The sequence below is a fragment of the Camelus bactrianus genome, chromosome 10, assembly GCF_048773025.1.
Source record: "Camelus bactrianus isolate YW-2024 breed Bactrian camel chromosome 10, ASM4877302v1, whole genome shotgun sequence".
Lineage (NCBI taxonomy): Eukaryota > Metazoa > Chordata > Mammalia > Artiodactyla > Camelidae > Camelus > Camelus bactrianus.
The window spans coordinates 25,017,211-25,044,112 of NC_133548.1; the positions used below are offsets into that span (position 1 = coordinate 25,017,211).

The 26,902-nt window shown below is 34.2% G+C and overlaps 1 protein-coding gene across 3 annotated transcripts in view; it reads right to left on the reverse strand.

The window, feature by feature from the left end:
• QSER1 (glutamine and serine rich 1) overlaps positions 1 to 26,902 on the reverse strand; it is a 62,971-nt gene that overhangs the window by 15,149 nt on the left and 20,920 nt on the right. For all 3 annotated transcript variants that reach the window (XM_010964712.3, XM_074372200.1, XM_074372199.1), the window contains 6 exons: positions 18,518 to 18,630; positions 17,956 to 18,117; positions 11,887 to 15,582; positions 2,847 to 3,175; positions 1,808 to 1,924; positions 933 to 1,066 (listed from right to left, as the gene is read on the reverse strand). In XM_010964712.3, coding sequence (XP_010963014.2) covers positions 933 to 1,066; positions 1,808 to 1,924; positions 2,847 to 3,175; positions 11,887 to 15,582; positions 17,956 to 18,117; positions 18,518 to 18,630 — 4,551 coding nt within the window. The remainder of the gene's footprint in view (positions 1 to 932; positions 1,067 to 1,807; positions 1,925 to 2,846; positions 3,176 to 11,886; positions 15,583 to 17,955; positions 18,118 to 18,517; positions 18,631 to 26,902) is intronic.

The following is a 26,902-nucleotide window of genomic DNA, read 5'->3' on the forward strand; positions in this document are numbered from 1 at the left end:
CTGACATTGAATATTCAGTTATTAAGGGACTATTAATTCAATCCCTATTTCTCTCTCTCTCCACTCCTCCCCTCCCTTCATGAACTCATTTTTCTGAGGATGAGGCTGTACAACAGACGATCAATGGGCTTCAGGAAGCAATGCATGATAAACCCTTGGCAGCCCCATCCAGCTCAGACCATAAGAAACTCTCACAGGCTGGGGAGTCCCAGTGCATCTGTCCTAGAGCTCCTCAGCATAATCTGTGGTAATATTATAGTTCTAGAGGTTTGAGTGAGTGGACAAAATTCCATCATGAAAACAAGGTGGGCTGCTTCCAGTAACTTGGAATCTTAATCAAACTAGATCTTCCTACCACTAGACTGAGAACATCTAGGTTCACATGCCTTCTCCCATATGGACCTAAGGGACCGTGGCCAGGTCAGCTGTCTTCCAAATTCTAACTCCAGACAATCCAGAGTCACGTTAACATATGATGACAATTCTGCCATGCACTTGCCTTGTTAACGTACAACAGGTCTTATAGTTTTCTCTCAAAATTTATCTCATTTTAAATTTGACATTCCATTATTGTTTTCATTTTATGAATTTAAAAAGTGGCTTCAGAAAGGTTATCTTAATCTAGGTCACAAAAAGACAGACTCAGACTTTTAAAATCTGAATCCAGTTTTCTTCCCTATGCTAGGGTGACACCAAAAGGATTTCAGGGAAGAAAAGGGTACTCATCCCACCATGATAGCTGGGGCTTTAGAGTTCCTGTCTCATTGCTTCAAAAGGAGCCACCTATTACATCAGGCACTGAATTTTCAGACTATGTATATAATGAAAAAGAAAAATCAGTCTCTTTAATTGATATAATTCTTTGTAAAGACATCACCAATAATAAGCCTTCCAATAACTACTACAAATATGTTACATAAAATAATAAATACCTGATAGTTTGTGAAGGCTTATTTCTCGGCTTTTTGGAACACACTCTGACATACTCCTTTTTGTTTGTGTTTTCAATGAACTTCACATATATCCTTTTGTATTTACTCTTTGCGTCTCCAAAATATCCAAGGTACTAAGGAAAGAAACACTCTGAATTATATAATTGTACATTCTGTACATAAAACATTACTTTATTGGCTTGATAAGAGTATCACACGGTCATCTTTCAAGTTTTTCAAAATGTAGCTCTGGCCAGGCTAATTGTACCCTCAATGAAAGTGATCCCAGCCTCATTTTTTTTTTGTTTTATTTTGAGGGGATGGAGGGGGTAATTAGGTTTATTTATTTATTTATTTCTTAATGGAGGCACTGGGGATTGAACTCAGGACCTTGTGCATGCTAAGCATGTGCTCTACCACTGAGCTATACCCTTCCCCCTCAACCTCATTCTTAACTGCACGCCTCTACACAGATGCAGTCTTATCTGGCTAATCATCAGATGCTTACTTACTCGATGCCATTGAACAACTACTTAAGTATGAAAGAATAACTTCTGTAAGTCTTCTGGTATATCAGCATATTTGACTAGCAGAATAATCAATTTAAGAGCCTTTGAGTCCATCTGAATTCTTCACAGACTAACATTAATTCCTTTCCTTTATCAAAAAACAAAGACTAAACAATTTAAGTATCTTGTATTTAGACACTGATTTTATTTTAAAATCAAGAGTATCACATACTCTGTAGTTCAAATTTTATGCTATTTTATATTAGAAATGCTCAATATAAAATAAATTTAAATCATTCTGTATTTTACTCAGGATCACTATAAAAAAAAAACAGGAAGGTTAATGTAAATAAGCTTTTTACTCACACTATTTGTAGCCGCAAATTCTCTTTGCCCATCTCGAATTTCAGGAACAAATTTCTGTAATAAAGCTTTTTGTACTTTCCAAATAGCTGGGGGTTCTTTTCCTGTTTTTAAAGCCTCCTGTAATAAGCAGAATTAATTAATTGATAAAAACTAGCAACATATTCTAGATTTATAGAATCTTAAGAGCTAAAAGGAATCTTAAAGACTTATCTAGCTCAAACATTTTTGTCTTTTACCTAGCTGAACTTTTGCATGATTCTTGTAAGTTGGCTATTCAGCCTCTGCTTAAATTCCTCTAGAACTAAAGGGCACAAACAAGCAAAGGTAACCCATTATCCTTTTGTATAGCTATTGGAAAGTTCTCCTTTAATGATACTGCTATACGTTATTTATGCAATTTTATAATAGTATGTACATATTAAAAAAGACCAGAAACAAATATGCTAAAATATTAACAATATTTAATTGTGAATGGAAGGAATATGGATAATTTAAATGTTATATTCTTCACTGTATTTTTAAATGCCATTCCTTGCCACCTCAATTTAAAGTAGGTTTACTTAAACATAGCTTAAATTTTCTTGTATGAAATTATAACATTCTACTCACTGTTCTACAGTTTGAAATTATGAAAATAAGTCTAATTCTATTCTGTTCTATATTCCTGTTATTTTCTTTAAAATTTTAAATTAGATAAATAATCATTTTCTCCAAACTCCTAATAATACAATGACTTGGGAAAAAATTAACATTTCAAAACTGTTCCAAATACTAGTACCTAAACGCAACATACTGACCAGTCAGAAATACCTAAAACTCAGACACGAGTTAAAATTATTTTAAGCTATTTTCTTTTTCAAAATATCTGGCATCTACTAGTTTGATTTTATTACTTAACAATTATGATAACTTAGAATAATTATAAAAATACAACTTTTTGCAATTCAAGCTAGATGCATGCTATTAAGTCATCATGAAGGCTATCATAGGGCATGCCCACACAACTATGACCTTTAATACCTGTGAACATTCACATCACCTTAAAAGTCTCTATGTCTTCTATCTTTACCACAAATTCATCACGCTCTCTGTATTGGCCTTCTCCCCCACTTTCTGTGTTCTCCTCATCTGTGAAACCTTCTATGGCAACAGTATCCTGTCCTTTTGCAACCTGGTCTGAAGGAAGACCATCGAGTTCGACGGGCTTTGAGGGTTCTGTAGAGTTGATATTTTCCAGGGTATTTACTGCAGATGAAGTTAAGTGGAGAGGTTCTTGCTTCACTGCACCCCCAGTGGTGGAGGAAGTAGTAGCAGTACCACCAGTATTGGCAGTCTGGCTAGTAGTCGCCACCTTTAGGGCTTCTGAAACTAGATCAAGCAAATGCAAATTAGTAATACAAACAATTAAACATTTACTTGTTTCGAGTAAAACCTGAACAGTTTAAAAAGACTTGATTATTTTTGCCATCAAATTATTTGAAACAATGAAAAACCACAGTAAGAAATTAAAGAAAGACTGTTAATTTCCAAGAATCAAAGTGATGAGAGTTACATCTGGATGACAATCAGACTGAGAATTTCCATCAACCTACACTTACCCCCAGTTCCACTTAAGTAGCACAAAGATTTTAAACAGAATAGACACATAAAAGTGATGGAAGGAAGGGTCAGCCACTGAAGTTGTGAATTCCTAGAAGAAAAGTCAATTGGATGTGGAAAACAAAAACCCCCATCCCACACCAAAATACTTTAAAACAGCACTAGAAGCTACAGAAATAAAAAGGATTCCTAAAATAATAATATGAAAAACTGTATGCTAACAAGTAACTTAGATGAAATGGACAAATTCCTAGAAAGACACAAACTACCAAAAAGAGCTCAAGGAGAAATAGAACATGTGAACAGACCAATAACGAAAGAAGAAATTAAAAAGCATCCCACAAAGATAAGCACAAGCCCAAATGGGTTCATAGGTGGGTTCTACCAACAGTTAAATAATAATTAATACCAATCCATTATAAATTCCAAAAAATAAGAGGAAACACTTCCCAATTCATTTGAGGCCAGAATTATTCCAATACCTAAACCAGACAAAAACATCATGAAAAAACTATAGACCAGCATCCCTTATGAATATAAACACAAATATCTTCAGCAAAATATGAGCAAATCCACCAACACATAAAAAGAACTATACACCACGACCAAGTGGGTTTTATCCTAGGAATGCATGCTTAGTTTAACATCTGAAACTTAATTAATCACCATATTAATATAATATAGGGGAAAACTTCAGGATCATCTCAACAGATACAAAAAAAGAAGCATTTGGCAAAACTTCATAAATGAATGTAAACACTTTTATGATAAAAACACTCAACAACCTAACAAGAGAAGGGAATTTCTTCAATCTGATAAAGGGCATCTATAAAAAAAAAACACAGCTAACATCATACTTAACAGTAAAAATAAAGATGCTTCCCGCCTAAGGATGTCTACTAAAGAAATAAAACTATCTCTATTTGCAGATAAAATGATCTTGTATACAGAAAATCCCAAGGAATCCACTAAAAAACTATTATAATAAATAAATTCAGTAAGTTTGTAGGGTACAAGATATAAAAATCAACTGTATTTCTATATACTTGCAATGAGCCATCCAAAAATGAATTTAGAAATAAAATTCTATTTATAATATCATCAAAAAGAAGAAACTATTTAGGAATAAATTTAACAAAAGTGCAAAGTTTATACTCTGACACCTATAAACACTGTGGAAAGAATTAAAGGTCTAGATAAGTACAAAAACATCCTATGTTCATCGATCGAAGACTCAGTGTTGTAGGAGGGTTCCCTATTCTCCACACTCTCCAGCACTTATCATTTGTGGACATTTTAATGATGGCCATTCTGACTGGTGTGAGGTGTTACCTCATTGTAGTTTTGATTTGCGTTTCTGATAATTAGCGATACTGAGCATTTTTTCATGTGCCTACTGGCCATCTGTATAAGACTCAATGTTGTAAAGATGGCAATCCTCCCCAAACTGATCTACAAAATCAGCACAATCCCTATAAAAATTTTAGCTGCATTATTTTTGCAGAAACTGACAAACTTCCTAAAATTCATATGGAAATGCAAGAGATCAAGAAGAGCCAAAATAGTCCTGAAAACAATTAACAAAGTTGGAAGACTAACATTTCTGAAATTTCAAAACTTTACCACAAAGCTATAGTTAAGACAGTGTAATGGTGGCATAAGTATAGACATATAGATCAAAAGAGCAGAATGAAAGTCCAGAAAAAACTCCATTATTTATTGTCAAATGATTTTCAACAAGGGTGCCAAAACCATTCAGTGGGGAAAGAATGAATAAACTTGTTAATAAATAGTGCTGGAACAACTGGATAGGATAACTGAACACAAAGGAATAAAGTTGGATCCCTGTTTCACACCACATACAAAAATTATCTTCATGACCTTACAAGTGACAAAACAAAAAACAAATTGGACTTCATTGAAATTTAAAACTTGTGCTGCAATTGATGCCATCAAGAAAGTGGAAAGAGTAAATTCACACTTCGTTAAGAAATAAGAATTAAAAAAAAGAAAGTAGAAACATAACCTACAGAATGGGAAACACTGTTTAAAAAATTATGTTTACTAGAGATTTGTATCCACAATATACAAAGAACTCTTACAACTCAATAATAAAAAGACAAATAACCTAATTTAAAAAGTCAGAGAGGGCTCCATTTGTTCAAAGAAGATATAAAAATTGTCCATAAGCACATGAAAGGCCATTCAACATTAGTCATTTGATCAATGCAACTTCAGTAGATAATTACAATCTCACATCTACTAGGATGGCTATAAAAAATACAGACAGTAACGGGCTAGCAGGTGTGATGATAAACTGGACCCCTTGTACATTTCTGGAGAGAATGTAAAATGGTATAGTCACTTTGGAAAACAGTTTGGCCATTCCTTAAAATGTTAGGCATGGAGTTATCACATGACCAAGGAATTCCACTTCTGAATTCTACTTTCTAGAGAAGTAAATTTTTAAAAACCTTCCACTCAAATACCTGTATATGAATGTTGATAGCAGCATTATTCACAATAGCCAGAAAAAGGAAAAAACCCAAAACCCACAGCTGATGAATGGACACACAAAATGTGGTTTATCCATATTAGGGAATAAAAAGAAATGAAGTACTCATACATGCTACAACATGGATAAACCTTGAAAACATTATGCTAAATGAAAGAAGCTAGTCACAAAAGGTCAAATATTATATGATTCCTTTTTCATGAAATGTCCAAAAAAGGGCAAATCCATAGAGAAAGTAGAACAGCAGTTATCTAGGGTTGGGTGTGGGAAATGACTGATAAAGGGTTTCTTTTTGGATGATGAAAATATTCTAAAATTAGATTGTGGTCATGGTTTCATAACTCTACAAAACCACCGAATTGTACACTTTAAATGAGTGGATGGTATGGTATGTGAATTATAATTTAACAAAGATGTTTAAAAAAGGACTTTGACGGCTAGGGCTGATAGAGGAACTCCAGGTTGAGAAATAAATATAAAGAGCATGGAGCACTGCAGTGGTAATTTTGAGTGGTGCTGATGAACTAAATAATATAGACACTAATAAGTAAATAAAACAGGAAGGCCAGTGATCCGCTTGCTTATGCTGAGCTGTTAGGCAGCAGGGGTGGTTTGATGAAAGGCCAAAATGCAAAAGCTGTTTTCCTGAAGAAAGTGAATGACACCTGCCTACAGGAGTTGAGAGGGAATCAAAGCAGAGCCCAAGGCACATCCAGACATATAAAGAGCAGAAACAGTGGACGAGCAGACTGGCAAGGGAAGTAAGGGACTAACGAGTCCAGCAACTAGAGTAAAGCTCTCCCTTATTCTAGCTAATTAGGAAGAGAAGGGGCATCTGGGGGAAGGGAGGGCAGGTCTGGCAGCTGTCACCAGCCCGCCTACCTGTTCTGTATCCCACATTAAAACTACCCTCATACACTTACATGATTCCTCACAATCAAAGGGAGAGGACTGTCGAGAAAATACAGACGAATAATCTAATCAAGTCATTATGCTGTACATCTTGAACTTACAGTTTGTACATCAGTTAAATCTCACTAACAGTGGGGAAATAATCTAATCATGCTAGAGCCCACACTAAAGAATTTTATCCTAATGCAATGTATTTTTATGCTATTGTAATTATATACCATAATTTCTAACTTAAAAACGTACATAAATGGAAACAGATTTTATGTCTGTAACCAGAAGGCTCTAAATATTAAACACTTCTAATATTATAACACTTGGACATAGATCCAAACTAATTTTTTTCAAATTTAATGTAAGGGAAATGGAAATGTAAAAAGGACGCTTCTTTTGAGTGGATGTGGCATTTTAAAATTATTCATTTATGGATCCATGGATGAATATTACTTATTGAGATAAAAGTTTTACAACCAACTTTATTTCTGTCCATTTTTATCGATAAAGAACTGGGAAACACTGTTCTTATAAATAACAGCCGAATGATGAAATAAAAGGGATTTTATTACAGCAGCATTACTGAATTTTGAAAATATGTATTTTCTAAGTTACAAAACAAATCACACAGCTACCTATGAATAAAAACAGAGATTCTGTGACTCTCAAAAAAGTAAATTGTAAGGGACATGCTTCAGTTATAAACAATGTAATCTCAAAGAGAAGATGTGAGGTGCAAGAAAGAATGAAGGGCAATGTGGCAAATATAGAAATAAATCTAAAGAAATCCTGACTATTTAAAACACTATTAATGATGTCCCATTGAGTTTCAGAAAACAAGACAGAATTAAAATACATGGTTAACAGTAACATTAAAGTTACCTAAATTATTAGGAGGGGGTAAAACGGAGTTCTAGTGTTCAGAAGTCTTCATATTATTCAGGAGGAGAACAAGGTACTAATAGATCTGGAGAAGCTGAAAATGTATATTGCAATTCCTATTACAACCAGGAAAAGAACAGAAATACTTCATCAAAATAATCAGGGGGTGAGAGAGAAAAGATAGGAATAAAACAAGACCATGTACTGATGATTACTGAAACTGAGTGATACATAAATTGGTTTAATTAAACACCAATCTTTGTAATTTTGTTTATGTTTGAAATTTTCATAATAAAAAGTTAAGGAAGTATTTTATAAAAAGAATAACTTCCAAATTAGTAGAAGGAAAAATGTATCAATACTATATGATGCTCTTTATGAGAAGTTTCAAAATGAGCCAAACAAAAGTATAGGGATGCATACACAGGTAGTAAAATTACAAAAGAAAATCAGGGGAGTGATTACTACCCAAATCAGATCATGGTCAGTCCTCGAGAATATGAGTTGGATTTAACTTAATACTCACTTATTTTTGTACTTGCTTGCTTTCTAATGAGTGGCATTTAATATCACAAATTTCCTTCTTTGTCCTACCACTCTTGGCATATCCCATTGGTTCCAAAATATAATGCTCCACTGTCCTAAGCGGTTTGTCATTTCAGTTTTGGTTTCCTTTTAAAGCCATGAATTACTTAGAAGAAGTTATTTAAAAGTTTTAAAAAGAAAAACTTACCTTTATTTCTTTGTCCATTTTTTCTTTCTGCTATTCTTTCATGAAATTACTGCATTGTGGTCAGGGAATATTTCTTAACTAATTGTCTGCATTATTAAATTTATGGAAATTTTATGTGTGTGTTTTCCTTATGTGTATTCTATTTCATTATGTGAGTTATATTTCACAAGAAAAATGGCTCTGAAAGAAACAAAACAGAGATGTGGAAAACACACTAAAAATGCTAACAGTAACAAGATTAATATGGCAATATTAAAAATGGAAATGAGAAATTAAATGTGAAAAAGATTTAATTATGATAAAAGGAAATTAAACTGTAGTAAAATTTTATGCACCCAACTACATGGGCTCAAAACATCAAGTAAACAGTATAATAAAAACAATAAAACATAGTTGAAAAATTTAACATATTTTTTTCAGGAATCAACAGATCAAGCAATCTAAAAACAAATAAGGATAGGGAAGATTAAAAAAATTTTTTTTTATTAAAAATTTCAAAGATACACAAAAGTGTGGAATACAAACCCTCACATACCATAACCCAGTTGTAACAAACTGGAACATTTTGGTATATTTCTTTTATCTTTCTGTCACCCCTTTTATATTTGCTGGGATAATTTAAGATGAATTCTAGACCTGTCATTTACTTCCAACATATACATTAAAAAAAAATAACCTAATGTCTTAACCTAATGTTTGTTTATTACATTAAACCGAAAAAAAAAAAAAAAGGATTTGAACAATATTAAAAATAAAATCTATTAGCACTTGGCACTCATGGGATATTTATAAAAATTTATCATTTACTAAGCTACTAACAAAATTTTCATAAATTTCAAAATGCAGACATTATTTAAGCCACATTCCCTTGACCACAATATAACAAAGCCATAAAAATAAAATTTGTGGGATATAGCTAAAGCAGGACTTAGAAAGAAATTTGTAATATTAAATGCTTATAGCAGAAGAGAGGTCTCAAATTAAGAATTTAGGCTTCTATCATAAGAAACTACAAAAAAATAGAGCCAAATAAACCAAAATAAGCAGAAAAGGAATTAACAAGAATAGCATATATCAATGTCAACACAGGAGAAAAATTAATGAAACTAAAAGCTGGTCTTTTGAAGTGATCAATAAAATTAATACACTTCTACCCAGACTGACCTAGATGCAAAGAGAGAAGGGATAAATTACCAACATCAAGACTGTGAGAAGGGAAATCACTACAGAACCTACAGAAATTAAAAAGATAAGGAGGAAACACTAATAACAACTCTATACCCATACATTTGACAACTTAATGAAACGGGCCAATTCCTTCAAAGATACAAAATACCAAAACACAGTCAAGAAGAAATAGGTAAGTTGAATAGTTCTATATCAAAGAAACTGAATTCATACTTTAAATTTCTCTGATAAAGACAAAGAAAGCTCCGGGTCCAGATGGTTTCACTATACAGAAAAAATTTAACTTCAATGCATACCTCATATCTTATACAAAAAAAAAAAAAAAAAAAAAAAAGGGGGATCCTAGACCTAAATGTAAAATGCACAACTTAAAAATTTCCAGAAGAAAACAGCAGAAAATTTTTATGACCGTGGGTTAGGCAAAGACTTCTCAGGATACAAAAAGCACAAATCATAAAAGGAAAAATGGATAATTTAGATCTTGTTGCAATTTAAAACTTTGTCCTTCAGAGATATTTAAGAGATGCGGGAATTTAGATATGAGCACTAATTCCGCTGGGAGTAACTTCCACAAAGTGACTTTAAGATGGTCTTCAAAGATAACTAAGTGTCTGCCGGGTTAAAAAAAGAAATTGAGAAAAGGGCCTATGTAGAGAAAAACCTATTTAAAGGAGCACAACTGTCAAAGTAACTCACAGGTCCAGGGAACAATGAGAAATTCAGTTGTCACAGAACAGGGCAAGTGGAAGGAATGGAGCAAGAGAGTGAAACATGAAAAGGGAGAATTTTTACACATGACTTTCAATTTTTTTCCCATGGAACACCAAGATGTATTTCAAAGCACAGAAGTAACAATTGGTTTTCCTTTTTTATAAAGGTAAATGTGATGACGATGTGGAGGATGGCCTGGTTCAGACACTGGTGGGAAGGTTTCTAATTAGAAGTCTGTTGCAATAGTCAAAGCAAGAGATGATGAGTTCCTGCTGATGAGGAGGCAATGGGGATGGTAAAGGGAGAACTTCAAAGACCTATTAGTAAGGATCAGGCTGATGGTGATGATTATAAATTAAAATGAGATAACAGCAGTTGTCTGGAAGAAACTACTTTTAGATTCATGTTTTGGAACAGAGATTATAAAAGGTTTGTAAGGGGGAATATAACAATAACTGCAAAACACTGAACTGGGGGGAGAAAAGTGTAAAACCTTACTAGGATTAGCCACATCTGTAATATCTTTGACTCTAAACAATGATACTCCATTTTGCTAATTTCTCTACATAACAAAATGAGGATTCTTTAGAAATGGATTAGCAGACATTTATGCTAATAGATTATTTCGGATACCAGCTGTTTTATATCACTTTAGTAGTTAAAAAGGTAGTAGTCTCAAGTCCGGAGAGAAGCTGAAAAGTACATCACAAGGTTTAACTCATAAAGCACCACTCTATTTGTACAAAAGAGCTAGGCAGGAATACAGGTTCTAGAACCAGACAAACCTGAGATCAGATTCCAGCTCTGTCACTCACTAGTTGTATGGACCAGGGCAATTCATTTACTCTGTTATATCATCTGTATATTGGAGATAACAATGAACATTCACAACATTGCTAGTAGTTCCTGGCACAGAGATGGTAGCTATTTTACTGTTATAAATATATTTTTCTTAGCATGTTCTTTAAAATAGTAAATTTTATACTACTTGTCAATTGTTTACATAAAGCAGTGCTTCTCAAAACAGCTCCTCTAAATGTTCCCTTAACTACAAAGTAAAGTGAAACACACAACCAAAGACTTGGGCATATAGTCTGGAGCTGGCACAAAATTTTAAAAGTTTTAACTTAATCATGTTAATTTGCATGCTACACACAAAACAACCATATTAAATAGTAAAATGTGAATCTTTAGGTAAAACTGGCATACCAAGAAACTATGCCAGTTTATACAACAGGGACCTCAATACAATGTTTTATATTCATAAACCATCTCAAGATGTCTCAGATTAGAATAGTCGGATAGTATACTATGTAAATTATGTTGCACATTGTAAAAAGCTGAGAAAAACCACAACTACTCAACCTAAACCCAGAACTTTCCTACATGCAAAGAACATTTAAAATACGTCTTCAAGATATCTAACCGTGCATTTTGTCCTAAAAATTTGCAGACCTGCTTCAAGCTAAGAAAGCTTAAAACCCAGTCTATAGACAGAAAAATAATAGTGGAAAACCATAATTATGAATCTAAAATTTAAAACTGTACCTGTCTTCTTCTTTTTATCAGAAGTAGAATTTGAAGTATTTAAGGTGGTAGAGGCCCCTTTATCAACATCATGACTGCATACGCCAGGATCTTCTTCATCAGAAGAAAGTGAAGACAAATGATCCGAGTTTTTAAGTTCGTTATCAGCTTTTTCTGATGGACTATTACCCCCAGTTTCAGACACTAACGGTGCGGATGTTGCAGATGCAGCCTTTGGAAGTGGAGGGGGACAAAACGTACGAGCAATCTGGGTTCCTGGTCGTCTAGTCCTGTTAGGCATTCGTACAGCAAGAGTGGAAAACTGCTGCTTGGGCCCAGATTTCAGAAAATCTAAGAAAGAGGCAATAAATCCGGTTTTGACTTCTGGCTGTTTTTCCTCTACTTCTTTGATCTTCTGTCTCATTTTTTCTTGATGCTGATAACCATCATGGCAGCTTTCTGAGGAAGGGGGAGTATATGGCAAATATATATCTGTTCCCCTTGGATTCTGGCGTTTGCTTTGGGCAGGTCTTTTCAGCTGTTTCTGATTACTGTTGTCTTCCTCTTTAATTTGCCCTTTTCCTTTAGTTTTTTTCTTCTGAAGGTTAAAATGCGTTACATCTTGGTTTTCCTCTTCAATCTTGACACTGATTGCCTCCCCAGGTTGGGCCATAGCCAACAGAGCAAGCGCACTCCTAGCCGGGTTCAGTGACACACTGCTGTCATCACCCCCTAAGGTGAATTCACTCTCCGATGTAGCACTATCTCCACTTATACTTCTACTACTAGAAAGAAACTCTTGATTTCTGTTATTATTTAATGTACTATCAACAGGAACTTCACTGTCTTCTTCAGATTCACGATTGGTAGCAGATTGTTTCTTGAATGGGCCAGAATTTTGCTCCTGGACTTCATGACCTGGTCCAATCACCGGTGAAGTTACTTTAGATTTATTTTGACCAGGTGTTTCAATGTGCTGTTGATCGAGAGTCACCTTTGACTGAAGAGTAGGTACTGGTGAAAGGTTTACAGTAACTTGATTTCCATTTAAGGAAATATCATTTATATTCGGTGGCTTTCCTACTGTAGCTGCCATGGAGTTAAAATCTGAAGTCACATGCCCAACATCTAATGACTGCTGAAAATGAGATTTAGAATCACCATCTTCAACAGCAGGAATGGTTTCATTTGAAGTTGACTTGGAAAAATCAGAAGGTGTAACCCCACAAGCTGCTGCTGTAGCTGCTAAGATATCATCTACATTTGATAAAATATTTCTTTCATCACTGAGAAGCATTGCCTCTGGGAAACATATTGATCCAAGAGAAACAAAATGATTCTTTGAATCGTGTTGATTTGTCTCACTAAAATGGCTCTTTGTTGTTAGATGTTGTTGTAATGGTTTTGAAGATTCAGAGAGGTCCATTTTCATAATTTCAGAATTTTGAGGATGGAGCTGCTGCTGCTGAGAATTATCGCCATTGCTCTGAATAATATGACCGTCAATTTGAAGGAAAGGATGTATTATTTGTTGAGGACTCTGAACACGCTGTACTTGTAAAGATGCCTTTACTTGTCCTAAACCTGCCTGCAGTATTGACTGCTGAAGGATTTGTAAATCACAGGCAGAATCTAAAAGTACCTGTGTACTAGGAAGAGAAGCCTGATGGCCATGCCCTAAAGCATGATTTGGAATTTGAATCTGAGGTGAGGCATTAATTATTTGATCTTGATGCTCCTGGACCTTGGCTTCATGGACCTTCTGTATAAGAGAATGCTGCTGACTTAGGTCTTTAGTGTTCAACCTTATTTGTGGAGTTTGCATTAAATTAGTTGTCTTCTTAATATCAAGGGTTGCTGCATTATTGACTTGGCCAATTTGCTGGTTAAGTTGTGTCACTGAACCAACTACACTTTCTTCTTTTTTTGACCCTTGTAGAGCAATCCCAACTACTTGATCTTCAAGACGGGAATTACTTCTGATTACGCTCTGAGAATATCTGTCATCTGCTTTTGACACCTTATAAGCTGATTCTTGAACATTAATTTCCCCATCAGATAGCCTTTGGGTTGATGATTCAAGAGATACTTGTTGCTGTAATACTTGTAACTCTTGCATTGGAAAATCATCCTCTTGCTTTGAAGATGTATACACATTTGAGTCAAGTTTTCTTTCAGCGTAAGACTTCGGATCAGGGGAAGGTATGTTATTCTGTAATGACTGACAATGAGTAGAGGATGCAAAGGTTGACTGGACAGCAGGCAAAAACTTCTGGGACTGGGGAGATGATGACCCTTGAGTCTGAGCATTTTGGGAAGAATGCATAGAAATATAGTTCTGAGTTGGGCTAGAATCTGGCAAATTCTGAGCCCGGGAGGCGGAAGAGTAAGAAAGAGAAGGGGCTGTTAATGTTAGGGACTGCCCTGAAGCATAGCTTTCTGAAGGACTAACAACGGACAAAACCTGTGACTGAGATGAATAACTAACCTGTGTCTGGCTAACTGGTGATAAACCCTGAGAGTGACCAGATGTATAACTCTGAGCCTGGCTAACTGCAGGCAGATCTCTTGTTTGAGCAGGGTAATTCTCATTTGTAACTGAAGATAATACCTCTTGCTGATTAGAAGAATAATTAAGTGTCTGGTTTTCAGAAGTTATAGGCTGAGATGACTCAGAAAAAGTCAATGTTTTATATAAGGATGGCAACTTCTCAACTTTGCTGGACCTATAAACCTGTGAATGAACAATAGATGGCACATTATGTGGCTGTACTAAACCATAATTTTGGGACTGACTAACTGATAAAAGGCTTGGGAGCTGCGCTGTAGAATAAATTTGTGCTTGGCCCGATACTGCAGAACTCTGGTTGTGTAAAGGTTTGGAATAGCTTAGTGTTTGCACAGGAGGAATTATACTTTGAGGTTTGGGGGTCTTGGTTGACGTTAGTGGTTGTTTTGCAGAACAGCTTTTTACTTTTGTAGTAGAAGGAGGGTACCCTGACGATGGAACTGCAGACGAATAGGACTGAGCAAGTTCCACGGAGACCTGGGAGGTCTTCTGCTGCAATCCTCCATTGCTCACCTGAGTAGAATCTCCAATAGGGCTACAGGATAAAGATGACTGCCTGCTTGTTTCCTGAAAATTAACCACACTTGCGTTTGATAGATAACTGTGTAAGGAATGCTGTGAACCAGTCAGTTGTGCCTGAATAGACTGGCTACCTGAAGGCCGCTGATGGTGTTTGATAACACTACATTCTCGAAGAAGAGCTCTTTCAATGGAAGCAGTAGAACTAGTAAAGAGAGTTGAACCGTAGGCTTGAGGGGTTTGCTGGGCTCCCCCAAGTGCTGAAGGCAACAAACTAAACTGAGGTTGTAAAAGATGGGGTGCAGACTCTTGAGCTGAGCGATATGTTGAAGACTGAGGTGGTGTGCTGTTACTTAACACAGAACTGCCCAGGCGCTCAAATGCCAAAGCGGTTGGAACAGTTCCCTGGGAAGTCTTGATTTGCAGCAAAGGGTCATGAGGATTTAAAATTCCATTTGATGTAGTGTTAAAAGTTGAATCCTGAAGCACCAAAGGTGAGGTGGTAGCAAAGTTTCTATTGCTGAAGGTGGTGGGATGCTGATAAGCAGACAGGGCAGAGGGTGGAAGTGTTCCAGTGGTTGGCAAAGGTCCAGTAACAAACAGCTCAGTTGCTGCTGAGGAATGCATACCTATGAAAAGAAAATGTAACTACCTTTATGCAGTTACGGCACACTTACATTTGTTCTCATAGTACAGACCTATAAAACTTACATAACCTTCAACCCATCAAAATCTCTTTAAAATTGAAAAGCCTGACAAATTAGTTCTGCATATAAATTTTGAAAATTACATTTCAAAATAGCTAGCTTTCATAAGGCAAAAATAAAATTACAAAGGTATCAGCTCATATTTATGACTCATATAAATATGAGCTTAAATATAGTCAGATAAGATCATTTGAAAATTACAAAACCAGTAAAAATGCACATAATCTCTAGTGATTAATTTACCCTGGATCCCAATGCAAAATACCAATGGACAATGTTCATAACATAAAATCAAAACTAAACTGTCTACATCCCTTAACACAATACTAAAAATAATAGGTTAACACTACAAAGTTTCTTTTATCAAAATAAATGCATTTAAAAAATTCCTTGCATTTCAAGTTTTGACTTTCTGTGAACAACTTTCAGTAACAGTAGACGCATGCTTATCACAAAAAGCTGATCACAAATTAATAAAGTACTGTCAAGAAGAGATTGTTACATGAAAATGAATATTTGTATGTGCATATGACTGAAACATGCTGTGCACCAGAAACTGACACTTTGTAAACTGACTATACTTCAATAAAAAAGCTCACAGAATAAAAAATAAAAATAAAGACAATTATGCCTATTCCACTCAAAAAAAAAGAATAAGAGATTATTAACATTTCAGGACAGCATTCTAGCCACATACATCAAAAGCAAAAATGTGTACACCCTTGTGATCCAAAAGTTTCACTTCAAAAAATTTACCCTATGGAGATAAGGGGACATAAAGATTTATTCAAGATATTCATTAAAGTTATTGTGATTAACAGGTAGAAACAACCTAAATGTCCATCAATAGGAGACTGATTCAATAATTATGAAATATCCTAATAATACTGTTGCTATAAACACTGCTTAGGTGTTTATACAAAAAAAGTTTTGATATACAAAGATACCAAAGAAGAGTAAATACCAAACAGTTAACTCTTCTCTAAAAAGTGGGACCATAGCCAGGAATGATAGATCACTTTCCATTTAATACACCTTTTTATTGTTTACCTATTTTTTGGTGAGTTTTCATTAAAAAATTCTTTTCATTTTGGAAAAATGGAGAGGAAAAGATTCTCTGGTCCTTTCAAAAACATTCTTCTCTCGCTTCTTCCATTAAATGTCAGAAAAGTATTACCAGTAGAAGAACAGAAAATGTGTAGTTACTCTTGAAAGAATAAATAACACTTTAGAATTAATGCTTAAAATAATATAATCATAGAAACTGGAATAGAAAGTCTAATCAAATACACATAGTGTAAAATTTACTCCAGAAAGCAAAAAATAAAGCTATCATGGTTTAAAATATTCTTTAAAAATTAAATATATTATTTCACACTAAAACATTAATTATCTCCTTGAAGGCAAAAAAAAAAGTTTCTAAGACAGAGAAGCTCAATTAATGGAATGATTTACCAGAAAGATAAAATATTATTTCCTATAACAATTACTTAAAAATGTATTCTTTAAAATGAAATCTAAAAACAAAAAAACAAAGAACAAAAAACCTAACCTGTCATCCTACAAAAAATAAAAATATATACAAATAATTTGGGAGGCAATAGTTGAAAAATGAAATAAAAATAAAATAGGAAAGTGCATAATGTAATAATATCAACTTGTAATGGCTTCTGTTAAATAGTGACAATGTGTTCAGTTAAGGATAACTTTACAGAACTCTTATGATGGGATCCAGTCCAAGATTGTTTTTTCCTACCCAGCCTGAAGTCACTAAATAAATAAAATGTAATCTTTCACCAAACCCCCCTCAAAAGACAAATACGTGAGGTGATGGATGTGTTAACCAGATGAGGGGATTCTTTCACAATGTAAATGTATATCAAATCACCACAATGTACACTTTAAATATCTTAGAATTTTTTATCAATTATACTGCCATAAAGTTGAGATGAAAAAAAAAGAAAAGAAATTTTGTCTTTGCTCCTCTCAAGTAAACAAGTAACTACTTAAACTGCCAGATTAAAAACTTTACATCTAGGATTTATCTTTAACAATTACCTACCTTCTTCAACTTGTTAGTTTTCATCAGAGTGCTAAAACCGAATTTCTGCTAGTAACAATTTCTTGAATTTTGTCTACCTTAAAATAGTGAAAAATTCTAGGTTTTAAAGTTCACTGGAAAATCAATAATTAATATCACTCTCAGCCATGCTACCATAATGACAAGACTATAAAAAGTGAATGTTTATCAGTATTTTCACAGGACTTAAAAAAATTCTGAAAACAAAGAATCACCTGTCTGCCAGGATGGGGCCCTGAATTGTGGTAAAAGAGTAGTTCCTGACGAAGCAGCCTGGGCAGTTCGGGATTCAACAGCAGAGAGAAAGTTCATCACTGAAGATTCTTTAGTGTTAGTGCTGGCACTGTTCACACTAGTATCAAATATTCCAGAAAGACCTACATTTGAAGATAAAATGTATCCCAAAGTAAAAATATATGTTAATATAAAAATGATATTCCTGATTCTACTTTAAAAAAGGAACCTCTGAAATTTGAGGCCAAAAGTTCTACAACTCTAAACTATTTTGAATAGCAAATAAACATTAATTTGCTAAAGCATGGTTATAATTTAAAATCTACAAAGATACATGAAAAAAAGATCTTCCTACTAATTAATAATACAGATATTCCCCATCAGTAAAAAAACAAAGCTTATAATCTCATTTTCATTTTAACATTGCTCATGGCACTATTATGTCCCACACACTTTCAATAACCCAATGTGTGAAAATTGATTTTCCTTCTTATTCACTAAATGTACCCAGATTCATGGCGTATTTCACAAGAGAATTTTTACCGGTTGGCTGAGGTGTGGTAGCATATCCAGGAAGCTGATGAGAGGCTGCAAAAGTCTGTCTCTGAAGGAGATCTGTTTCAGAGTGTGAGGGATGTCCTTCTTCATAGCTTAGACTAGAGGAGAATAAAAATAAGTGACAAAAAGCACACAGCTCAACCCACATGATCAAAAAATTTCTAGGAGAGTAATTATCAAAAGTAGTATAAGTCTGACTGAATTCCTGACCTACAGATCAAGAGATCAAACACAGTCTGACAATACTCTCAATACAGGGGGGAAATTCTGAAGATATACTAGGAAGAAAAATGATACATAGTATTTTTCTTAATTCAACTTTACCTCCAACAAAGTCCTTCTACTGGGAGAGGTTACATGGTACAGTAGGAAGAGCAATATCCTGGAAAACAGGAGAGCTGAATTCACTGTCCAAGCTCTACTACTGGCTTACCATGTGATTTCAGTAAGTGATTCAGTTACTGTCAAACTAATTTCCTCACATGTGTGAATAAGGGACCTAAACAAGATCATCTCTAAGGCCCCTCTAATTCTAACATTCCCTGGAATATCAGATAATTCAAATAAATTGATAATTAATACTATTTCTCAATAACTCTCCTGAGAAAATTTCAAGCTTATATATTTTGAGAGTAATTCAGAACAAGATATTTTTCTCCCCTTTCTGAGTATTTTAAACCTACAGAAAAATTGAAACAGTACAATGAATAACCTATATATCTGTCACTTAAAATTCAACAATTGTTAACATTTTGTTGTATTTATCTTTATACGCAGACATACACACGCTTTTCTTTGAAACTACTTGAAAATAACTTCCAGACATCATGAAACTGCATCCTTAAATAATCCATTTTTATTTCCTAGGAATAGGACATTCAGCTATATAATCAAATATCATTACTAGACTTGAAAAAACTTAACATTAAGTCATTATAGCATGTAATACAAAGGTCATATTCCAATTTCTCCAATTGTTGCGAAAATGTTTGAGATTTTAAAGCTCTTTCTTTGTAGGATGGAGTAAAATTCAAGAATTGTATTTGGTTATGTATGTTTACATTTAGAACAGTGCCTCTACTCTGCCCCTAATCCTAGATTCTTTTTGCCTTATTTTCATGACACAGACTTTTTATTTTGAGGAATTCAAGTCAGCTGAATGTAGGCTATCCAAAATTCTGGATTTGTCTGATTTCTTCATCAGATTTACATAAGTGATGTTTTATAACTTACTCCATTACATGAGGGCGCACATAATGTCAGTTTGTCTCATTATTGGTAATGCTAAAACTGAAGTAAAGGTACTATCTGCCAGGTCTCTCAATATAGTTATTTCTTCTCTTTGAAATTAGTATGCAACTGTGAGGTGTATTTTTAAGACAGTGTAAAGATCTTATCCCAAGAGCCAATGGTTTCAGACACCATGCATCCCAACCTTTATCTCAATGACCGCACTGCAGATTAGAAACAGCAGTTGTCTAATTACACCATTCTTTCAATATTTAAAAGTTATCATTGTTCTATAAAACAAAAATGAGGTTTTCCCTTTTCTCTCTTATCTATATAAATATATACTTACATAGAATATATACGATATATACTTATATATTTTAATATATTTTTTAAATGTGTATACATTATACTTTAAAAATATATATCTTGTGGACTCTTGATGTTCAGTTTGTCCCTTCCATCCTGTTTCCTTCTGACAGGTCCTCCAAGGTGCTCAGAAATCCTAACCTTCTAGCACAAAATGTTTCAGGTTCACCTTGTATTTTTACCCTGTACCAGACCTGAAATCAATCATTTCTACTAGGAACCCTTTTAGTGATGAATGGCATTTTCAAACCAAGAACTGGATGGCAGCTGTGTTCAATGCCTGAGGTGTCACTGCTTCTAGGCCCTTTCAATAGACAAAGTTTAAATACCTCTCTTTTGAAAAACATGAATTCATAATGACAACTCTAATTAAAATTCGTATAGTATTCCTCATTTTCCTCCATTTCACATGTGTATTTCCCTTTTCTACAGTCAGAACCCCAGTTCACAACTACATTAATGTTTGCTCATTGGCTCTATCCAAAAATACTGTAACATAACCTCTACCAAAAACAAAACTCCCAAGTAAAGTTAAGTATTACTTCACAGTACTTTCTGTCTCGAGATCATATCCCACAAAGTATATACAGCTAGAACATTGATTCAAGAATTAAGTAAATTATTTGTATAGCTATGTAATTAAATTAGACACAGGAGTTAGATTTTGTTTCAGTCTGAAGATTCAATTTTAGGATTAATTTAAAATCTATTTTAAACTGTATAAATTAAATTATTAAGGTATAATTTACATATAATAAAGTACATCAGTTTTAGTGTACAGTTCAATATATACACATTTTTGGATAAATGTATACAACAGTATAACTACAATCACAACCAATTTGCAGAACATTTCCATCACAACAAAAGGCTTCTTATGCCCATTTGCAGTCTGTATCTTTTATCTCACCCTTGACCCCAGAAGCCTAATGTTACTAAAATTTAGGCCTCCTTGTCCCAAAATTTCATATAAATGGAATCCCACAGTCTGCACTCCTTTGTGTCTGGCTTTTTTCCATTTCAGCATAATGTTTTTGAGATACACCCATGTTGTTACATATCTTTAAGTGGTTCATTCCTCTTCATGGAATTATATGACTATATCACAATTTTGTTTAGTCATTTACCTACAGTGAACATTTGGATTGGTTCTAGTTAGAGGCTACTATGAATAAACCTCCTATGAACATTTGTATACAAGTGTTTTTTTTGGGGGGAGGTGGTTAGGTTTTATTTATTTTTAATGGAGGTGCTGGGGTTTGAACCCAGGACCTTATGCAAGTCAGGCACATGCTCTACCATTTGAGCTAAACCTTCCCCTTTGTATACAAGTCTTCTGTGGACATATGTTTCCATTTCTCTAAGTTAAACGTCTAGTAGTGGAATTACTGGGTGATAAGGTAGGTGCAGGTACCATTTACATCAGTATCAGTAATTAACATTCCATTTTTGCTTTACATCCTTGTCACCACATGATCTTTTCAGTCTTCTAAATTTTAGCCATTCTAGGTAGGTAAAGTGGTATCCTGTGGTTTAATTTGCATCTCACTTATAAATAAACGATGAGGAGCAACTTTTCATGTGCTTATAGGCTATTCTTTTAGCTTCACTTGTGAAGTTTGTTCAAATTTTTTGCCCTTAGAAAAAAAAAGTAGGTTGTTAGCAATCTTACTGGATTATGAGATGTTTTTTATATATATACTGGATCCACTTTTTTTTGTCAGATATAAGTACTGTGAATGTGTTCTTCCAGGCTGATGGCTTGCCTTTTCATTTTCTAGTGTCTTTAAAGTTTTAATCAATTTTATTGTGGTAAGAGCACTTAACATGAGATCTATGCACTCAACAAAGTATCTGATACAATATTGTTAACTACGTGCATTATGTTGTAGTAGATCTGGTCATGCAAGATGAAGAACTTACTCATCTTGATAAACTAAAACTTTTTATCTCCCCATTTCCTTCTTCCCCCAGCCCTTGGCAATCACCACTCTACCCTACGCTTCTGAGTTTGAATAACACGGTTTTAATTTTTGATCAGCCCGAATTATCACTATTTTTTTCTTTTATAGTTAGTGCTTTTAGAATCCTGTCACTAATACATTTGTATGTTTTCTTCTATTAGTTTCAAAGTTTTAGGTTTTATGTTTAGGTCCAGGAATCATTTTGAGATACTTTTTGTGTATGATGTGAAGTAAGGTTCATATTTTAACTCCTTTAAAAATTAAAGAAGTTATCAATAAAAGTCACCTTTTCTAGTGTACAGGTCAGTGAGTTTGGACAAATATGTGTAAACACTGCAAAAACTGAGAGAGAGAACAGTTTCACCACTACAAAAGACTTCCCATACCCCTCTGCAGTGAACCCCTCCCACCACCTCTACCCTCAGACAGACACTGACCTATTTTCTCTTCCTATAGTTTTTTTTCCCCCCAAAATGTCAAATAAGTAGAATCATTTAATATGTAGCCTTTTGTATCTGGCTTCTTTCACTTAGCTTAATGCCTCTGAGATTGACTGATGTCAGTAATTCATTACACTGTATTGTGGAGCAGCACTCCATTATGTACCAAAGTTTGGTGGTGGTTTTAATACATTCATCATTTGAAGGAACTTTGAGTTCTTTCCTGTTGGCAATTATGAATAAAGCTTCTATAAACATGTGCACAAGGTTTTGTCTGAACATAAGTTTTCATTTCACTTGAGTAAATACATAGGAGGGCGATGGCTGAGTTACACGGTAATGTATTCAACTTTAGAGAAACTGTTTGTTAAAGTAGCTCTACTTTTTACATTCCCACCAAAAATGTATGTCTGGTCTAGCTACTCTGCATCCTCACCAGCACTATGTATTATTAGTTTGTAGGTTGTTTCTTTTCCTTTTCTTTTAAAAAATTTCAGCCATTCTAATTGGTGTGCAGTGGTACCTCACTGCGGTTAATTTGCATTTTCTTAATTACTAATAATGTTGAGCACCATTTGTTTGTCTACCATGTAGAAATATTCTTTGGTAAAGTATCTACTCAAATCTTTTGCCGATTTTTTTATTGGGTTGTTTGCTTTCTTATCAATGAGTTTTAAGAGTTGCCTGTATATTCTGGAATCAAATCCTTGGTCAGAGACATGTTTTGCAAATATTTTCTCCCAGTCTGTGACCTCCATATTCCTAACAATGTATTCAGAAGAGCAGAACAATTTTTTATTTTATGAACTGTCCTTCTTATGTTATAGCTAAGAAATCTTTGCCTAATCCACTATCTCAAAGATTTCTTATGTTTTCTTCTAGAAGCTATTTTTTCCATTAAGGTCTATGATTCATTTGGAGTTCATTTTTTTGTAAACGGTGTGAGATAAGGCTTGGAATTCATTTTTTTTCAATTTGGATATGTAATTGTCCCAGTACTATATATCAGAAAGATTACTGTTTACCTATTGAACCAATATGAATCTATGACCAAAAAAAAAAAAAATCAACTAACAATATATTTGTGGTTCTCTTCTTAACTATTGTGTTACACTGATCAGTGTTTGTTCTTAGGCCACCAACACAGTCTGATAAACAATTCAGGTTGTACAAAACTTCTAATTTTGTTCTGTTTCAAAATTATTTTGGCTATACCAGTTATTCCCATATAAATTTTAGTCAGCTTGTCAGTTTCTACAAAAACAGCACAATGACTCTATATATCAACTAGGGAAAACAACCATAAAAGTATTGAGTCTTCTAATATGTGAGTACATTACATCTATTTATTTTGGTCTTTAATTTCTCTCAGCAATCTTTTATAGTGTTTAGTGTACAAGTTTTACAAGTATAAATCCCTAAAAGTATCTCATTCATGTTATTTTGTTCTAAATGTTTTTTTTTAATGACAGCTTTATTGATACATAATTCACATACATAAAGGCCACCCTTTTAAAGTGTACAAATCAGAGCTCTTTTAGAATATTCAGGGGCTGTGCATTCATCACCATAATCCCATTTTAGAACATTTCATTGCCTCAAAAATAAAGCTGTACCCATATCCCCCTGTAGCCAGCCTCTGGCAATCACTAATCTTTCTGTCTCTATGGATTTGCCCACTCACAACATTTCATATAAATGGAATCATATTACATGTGGCCTTTTGTGACTGTTCTTTCACTTGGCATGTTTTCAAGGTTCATCCATGTTACAACATGGATATATCAGTACTTCATTCGATTTTATGATTGAATAATCTTCCATTGTACAAATGTACTCCATTTTGTTTAGCCATTCATCAACTGCTACACATTGGGCTGTTTCCACCTTTTGGCTATTATGAATTATGCTGTGATGAAAATTCACGTATAAGTTTTTATGTGGATGTGTATTTTTAATTCTCTTGGGTGAATACCTAGGAGTGAAATTGCTGGGTCTTATGGTATCTCCATATTTAACATTTTGAGGAATGGCCAACCGACATGGCTGCACCATTTTACATCACCAGTGTTTAATGGGTTACAATTTCTCAACATCTTTGCTGATACTTGTCATTGCCTGTGTTTTCATTTTTATTATAATAGCCATCCTGTAGGTGTGATGTGGTATCTCATTGTGGTTTTGATTTGCATTTACCTAATGATGTTGAGCATCTCTCTATTTTCTTCCTGACCAAACAAAAAGACAGAGGGGAAAAACCTTACATTTATAAGGATATGTCAAAGGGACAAAGAAGCAAATTTAAAGAGCTCCCAATGACCAAAGGTGAAACATTCTGAGCAAAAACATTAAGTAGTATATATCCATGAATCCATACTGATAAAATTAAATTATTAAATAAATAAATGGAGAAAACACAAATCTCCCTTGAAGAATTCTAAATAATTTATATAGAAACTCTACATTCAAGGTGGTGGACCCCTAACTCCCCATTCCTTAATGGGCTGCACACAGCAACTTTCTTCCAAAGAGGACAGTATCAAAAAGAGAAGAAAAAAAAAAAAAAAAGAATAACTTTGCAGTGTAGAAACCTGACGAACACTACCTCAGCCAGGTGGAAGAGATCAGTATCAACAGTGGTAAATCATGTTAATAAGATGGACCGTTAATATGATGTGATGAAAATAACACTTTTTACCTCTGTAATCTCCCTCTGGAAAATCCGTAACTCCAGCCTCTGATCATGAGAAAAAACATCAGGTAAATCCTGAGAGAAGGACATGCTACAAAATACTTGACCAGTACTGCTTGAAACTATAAAGGTCATCAAAAACAAGGAAAGCCCAAGAAACTGTCACAGCCAAGAGAAACTCTGGAACACAATAAACAAACATAAAGGGGGATCTCTGGAGAGACCAAAAAAAATATATATATTAAGTAAAAACTAAGGAAATTTGAATAACTATGGACTTTAGTTGAAAACAATGTATCAGTATCAGTTCATTACTTATAATAAAAGTACTGTAAGAATGTAAGAAGTTAACAATAGGGGAAACTGGGTGAGGGGGTATATGGGAACCCTGCACTATCTGCAAATCTAAAACGGCTCTCAAAAATACAGTCTACACTAAAAAAAAAAAAATCTGTAAGCTATGTTAAATCTGAAAAAACCCTCTTAAGAGTTAGAATAATGATCAAGGTAATTTGTAAATATCAGGAGGTTCTGGTGCTGGCTTTGTTTTGTCTTGTTTTTTTTATAAATCCATGCTAACTCCAATCATTTCTTTAACAGACATAACCCCTAATTGGTCTCTCTGCTTCTGCCCTAACCCTTCTCACCCCTCATTCTCAGCTCGAGTCACTCCCTTAAAAAGCGAAGTCATGACAGTTCTATTTTTGGTTTTTTTTGAGGAACCTCCATACAGTTTTCCATAGTGGGTGTATCAATTCATATTCCCAACAGTGCAAAAGGGTTCCCTTTTCTCCATATCCTTTCCAACACTTGTTATTTGTTGTCTTTTTGATAACAGCCTTTCTGACAGGTGTGAGATGATCTCACCGTGGTTTTGATTTGCATTTCCCTGATGATGAGTGATGCTGAACATCTTTTCATATGTCTGTTGGCCATCTATATATGTTCTTTGGGAAAATGTCTATTCAGGTCCTCTGCCCATTTTAAAAATCAAGTTGGTTGTTTTTTAAAATACTGAGTTACATGAGTTCTTTGTATATTTTAGATTTCAACCCCTTACCAATAGAATTTAAATTAAAAATTAAGTTAAAAAACAGAACTACCATACTATTCAGCAATTTCGCTTCTGGGTATTTTTCAAAAAAAAAAAAACAAAACAGAACATTAATTCAAAAAGATGTATGTACCTCTGTGTTCACTGTAGCCTTATTTACAATAGCCAAGATAGGGAAGCAACCTAAGTGTCCATCAATAGATGACTGGATAAAGAAGATGTGGTGTGTGTGCACGTGTGGTATGTATAACGGAATATTGTATTCATTACATGTATATAATGGAATATTACTTATCCATAAAAAACAATGAAATCTCGCCATTTGCAACAACATGGATGGGCCTAGAGGGTATATGCTAAGTGAAATAAGTCAGAGAGACAAATACTGTATGATTTCACTTATACGTAGAATCTAAAATACAAAATAAATGAACATAGCAAAACAGAAACGGACTCACAGATACAGAGAATAAACAGGTAGGTGGGGGATGAGTGCAACAGGTAAGGGAGATCAAGAAGCACAAACTCCCAGTTACAAAAGAAATGAGGCACAGGGATGTAGTGTACAGCATGGGGAATATAGTCAATAATATTGCAATAATTTTGTATGGTGACAGATGG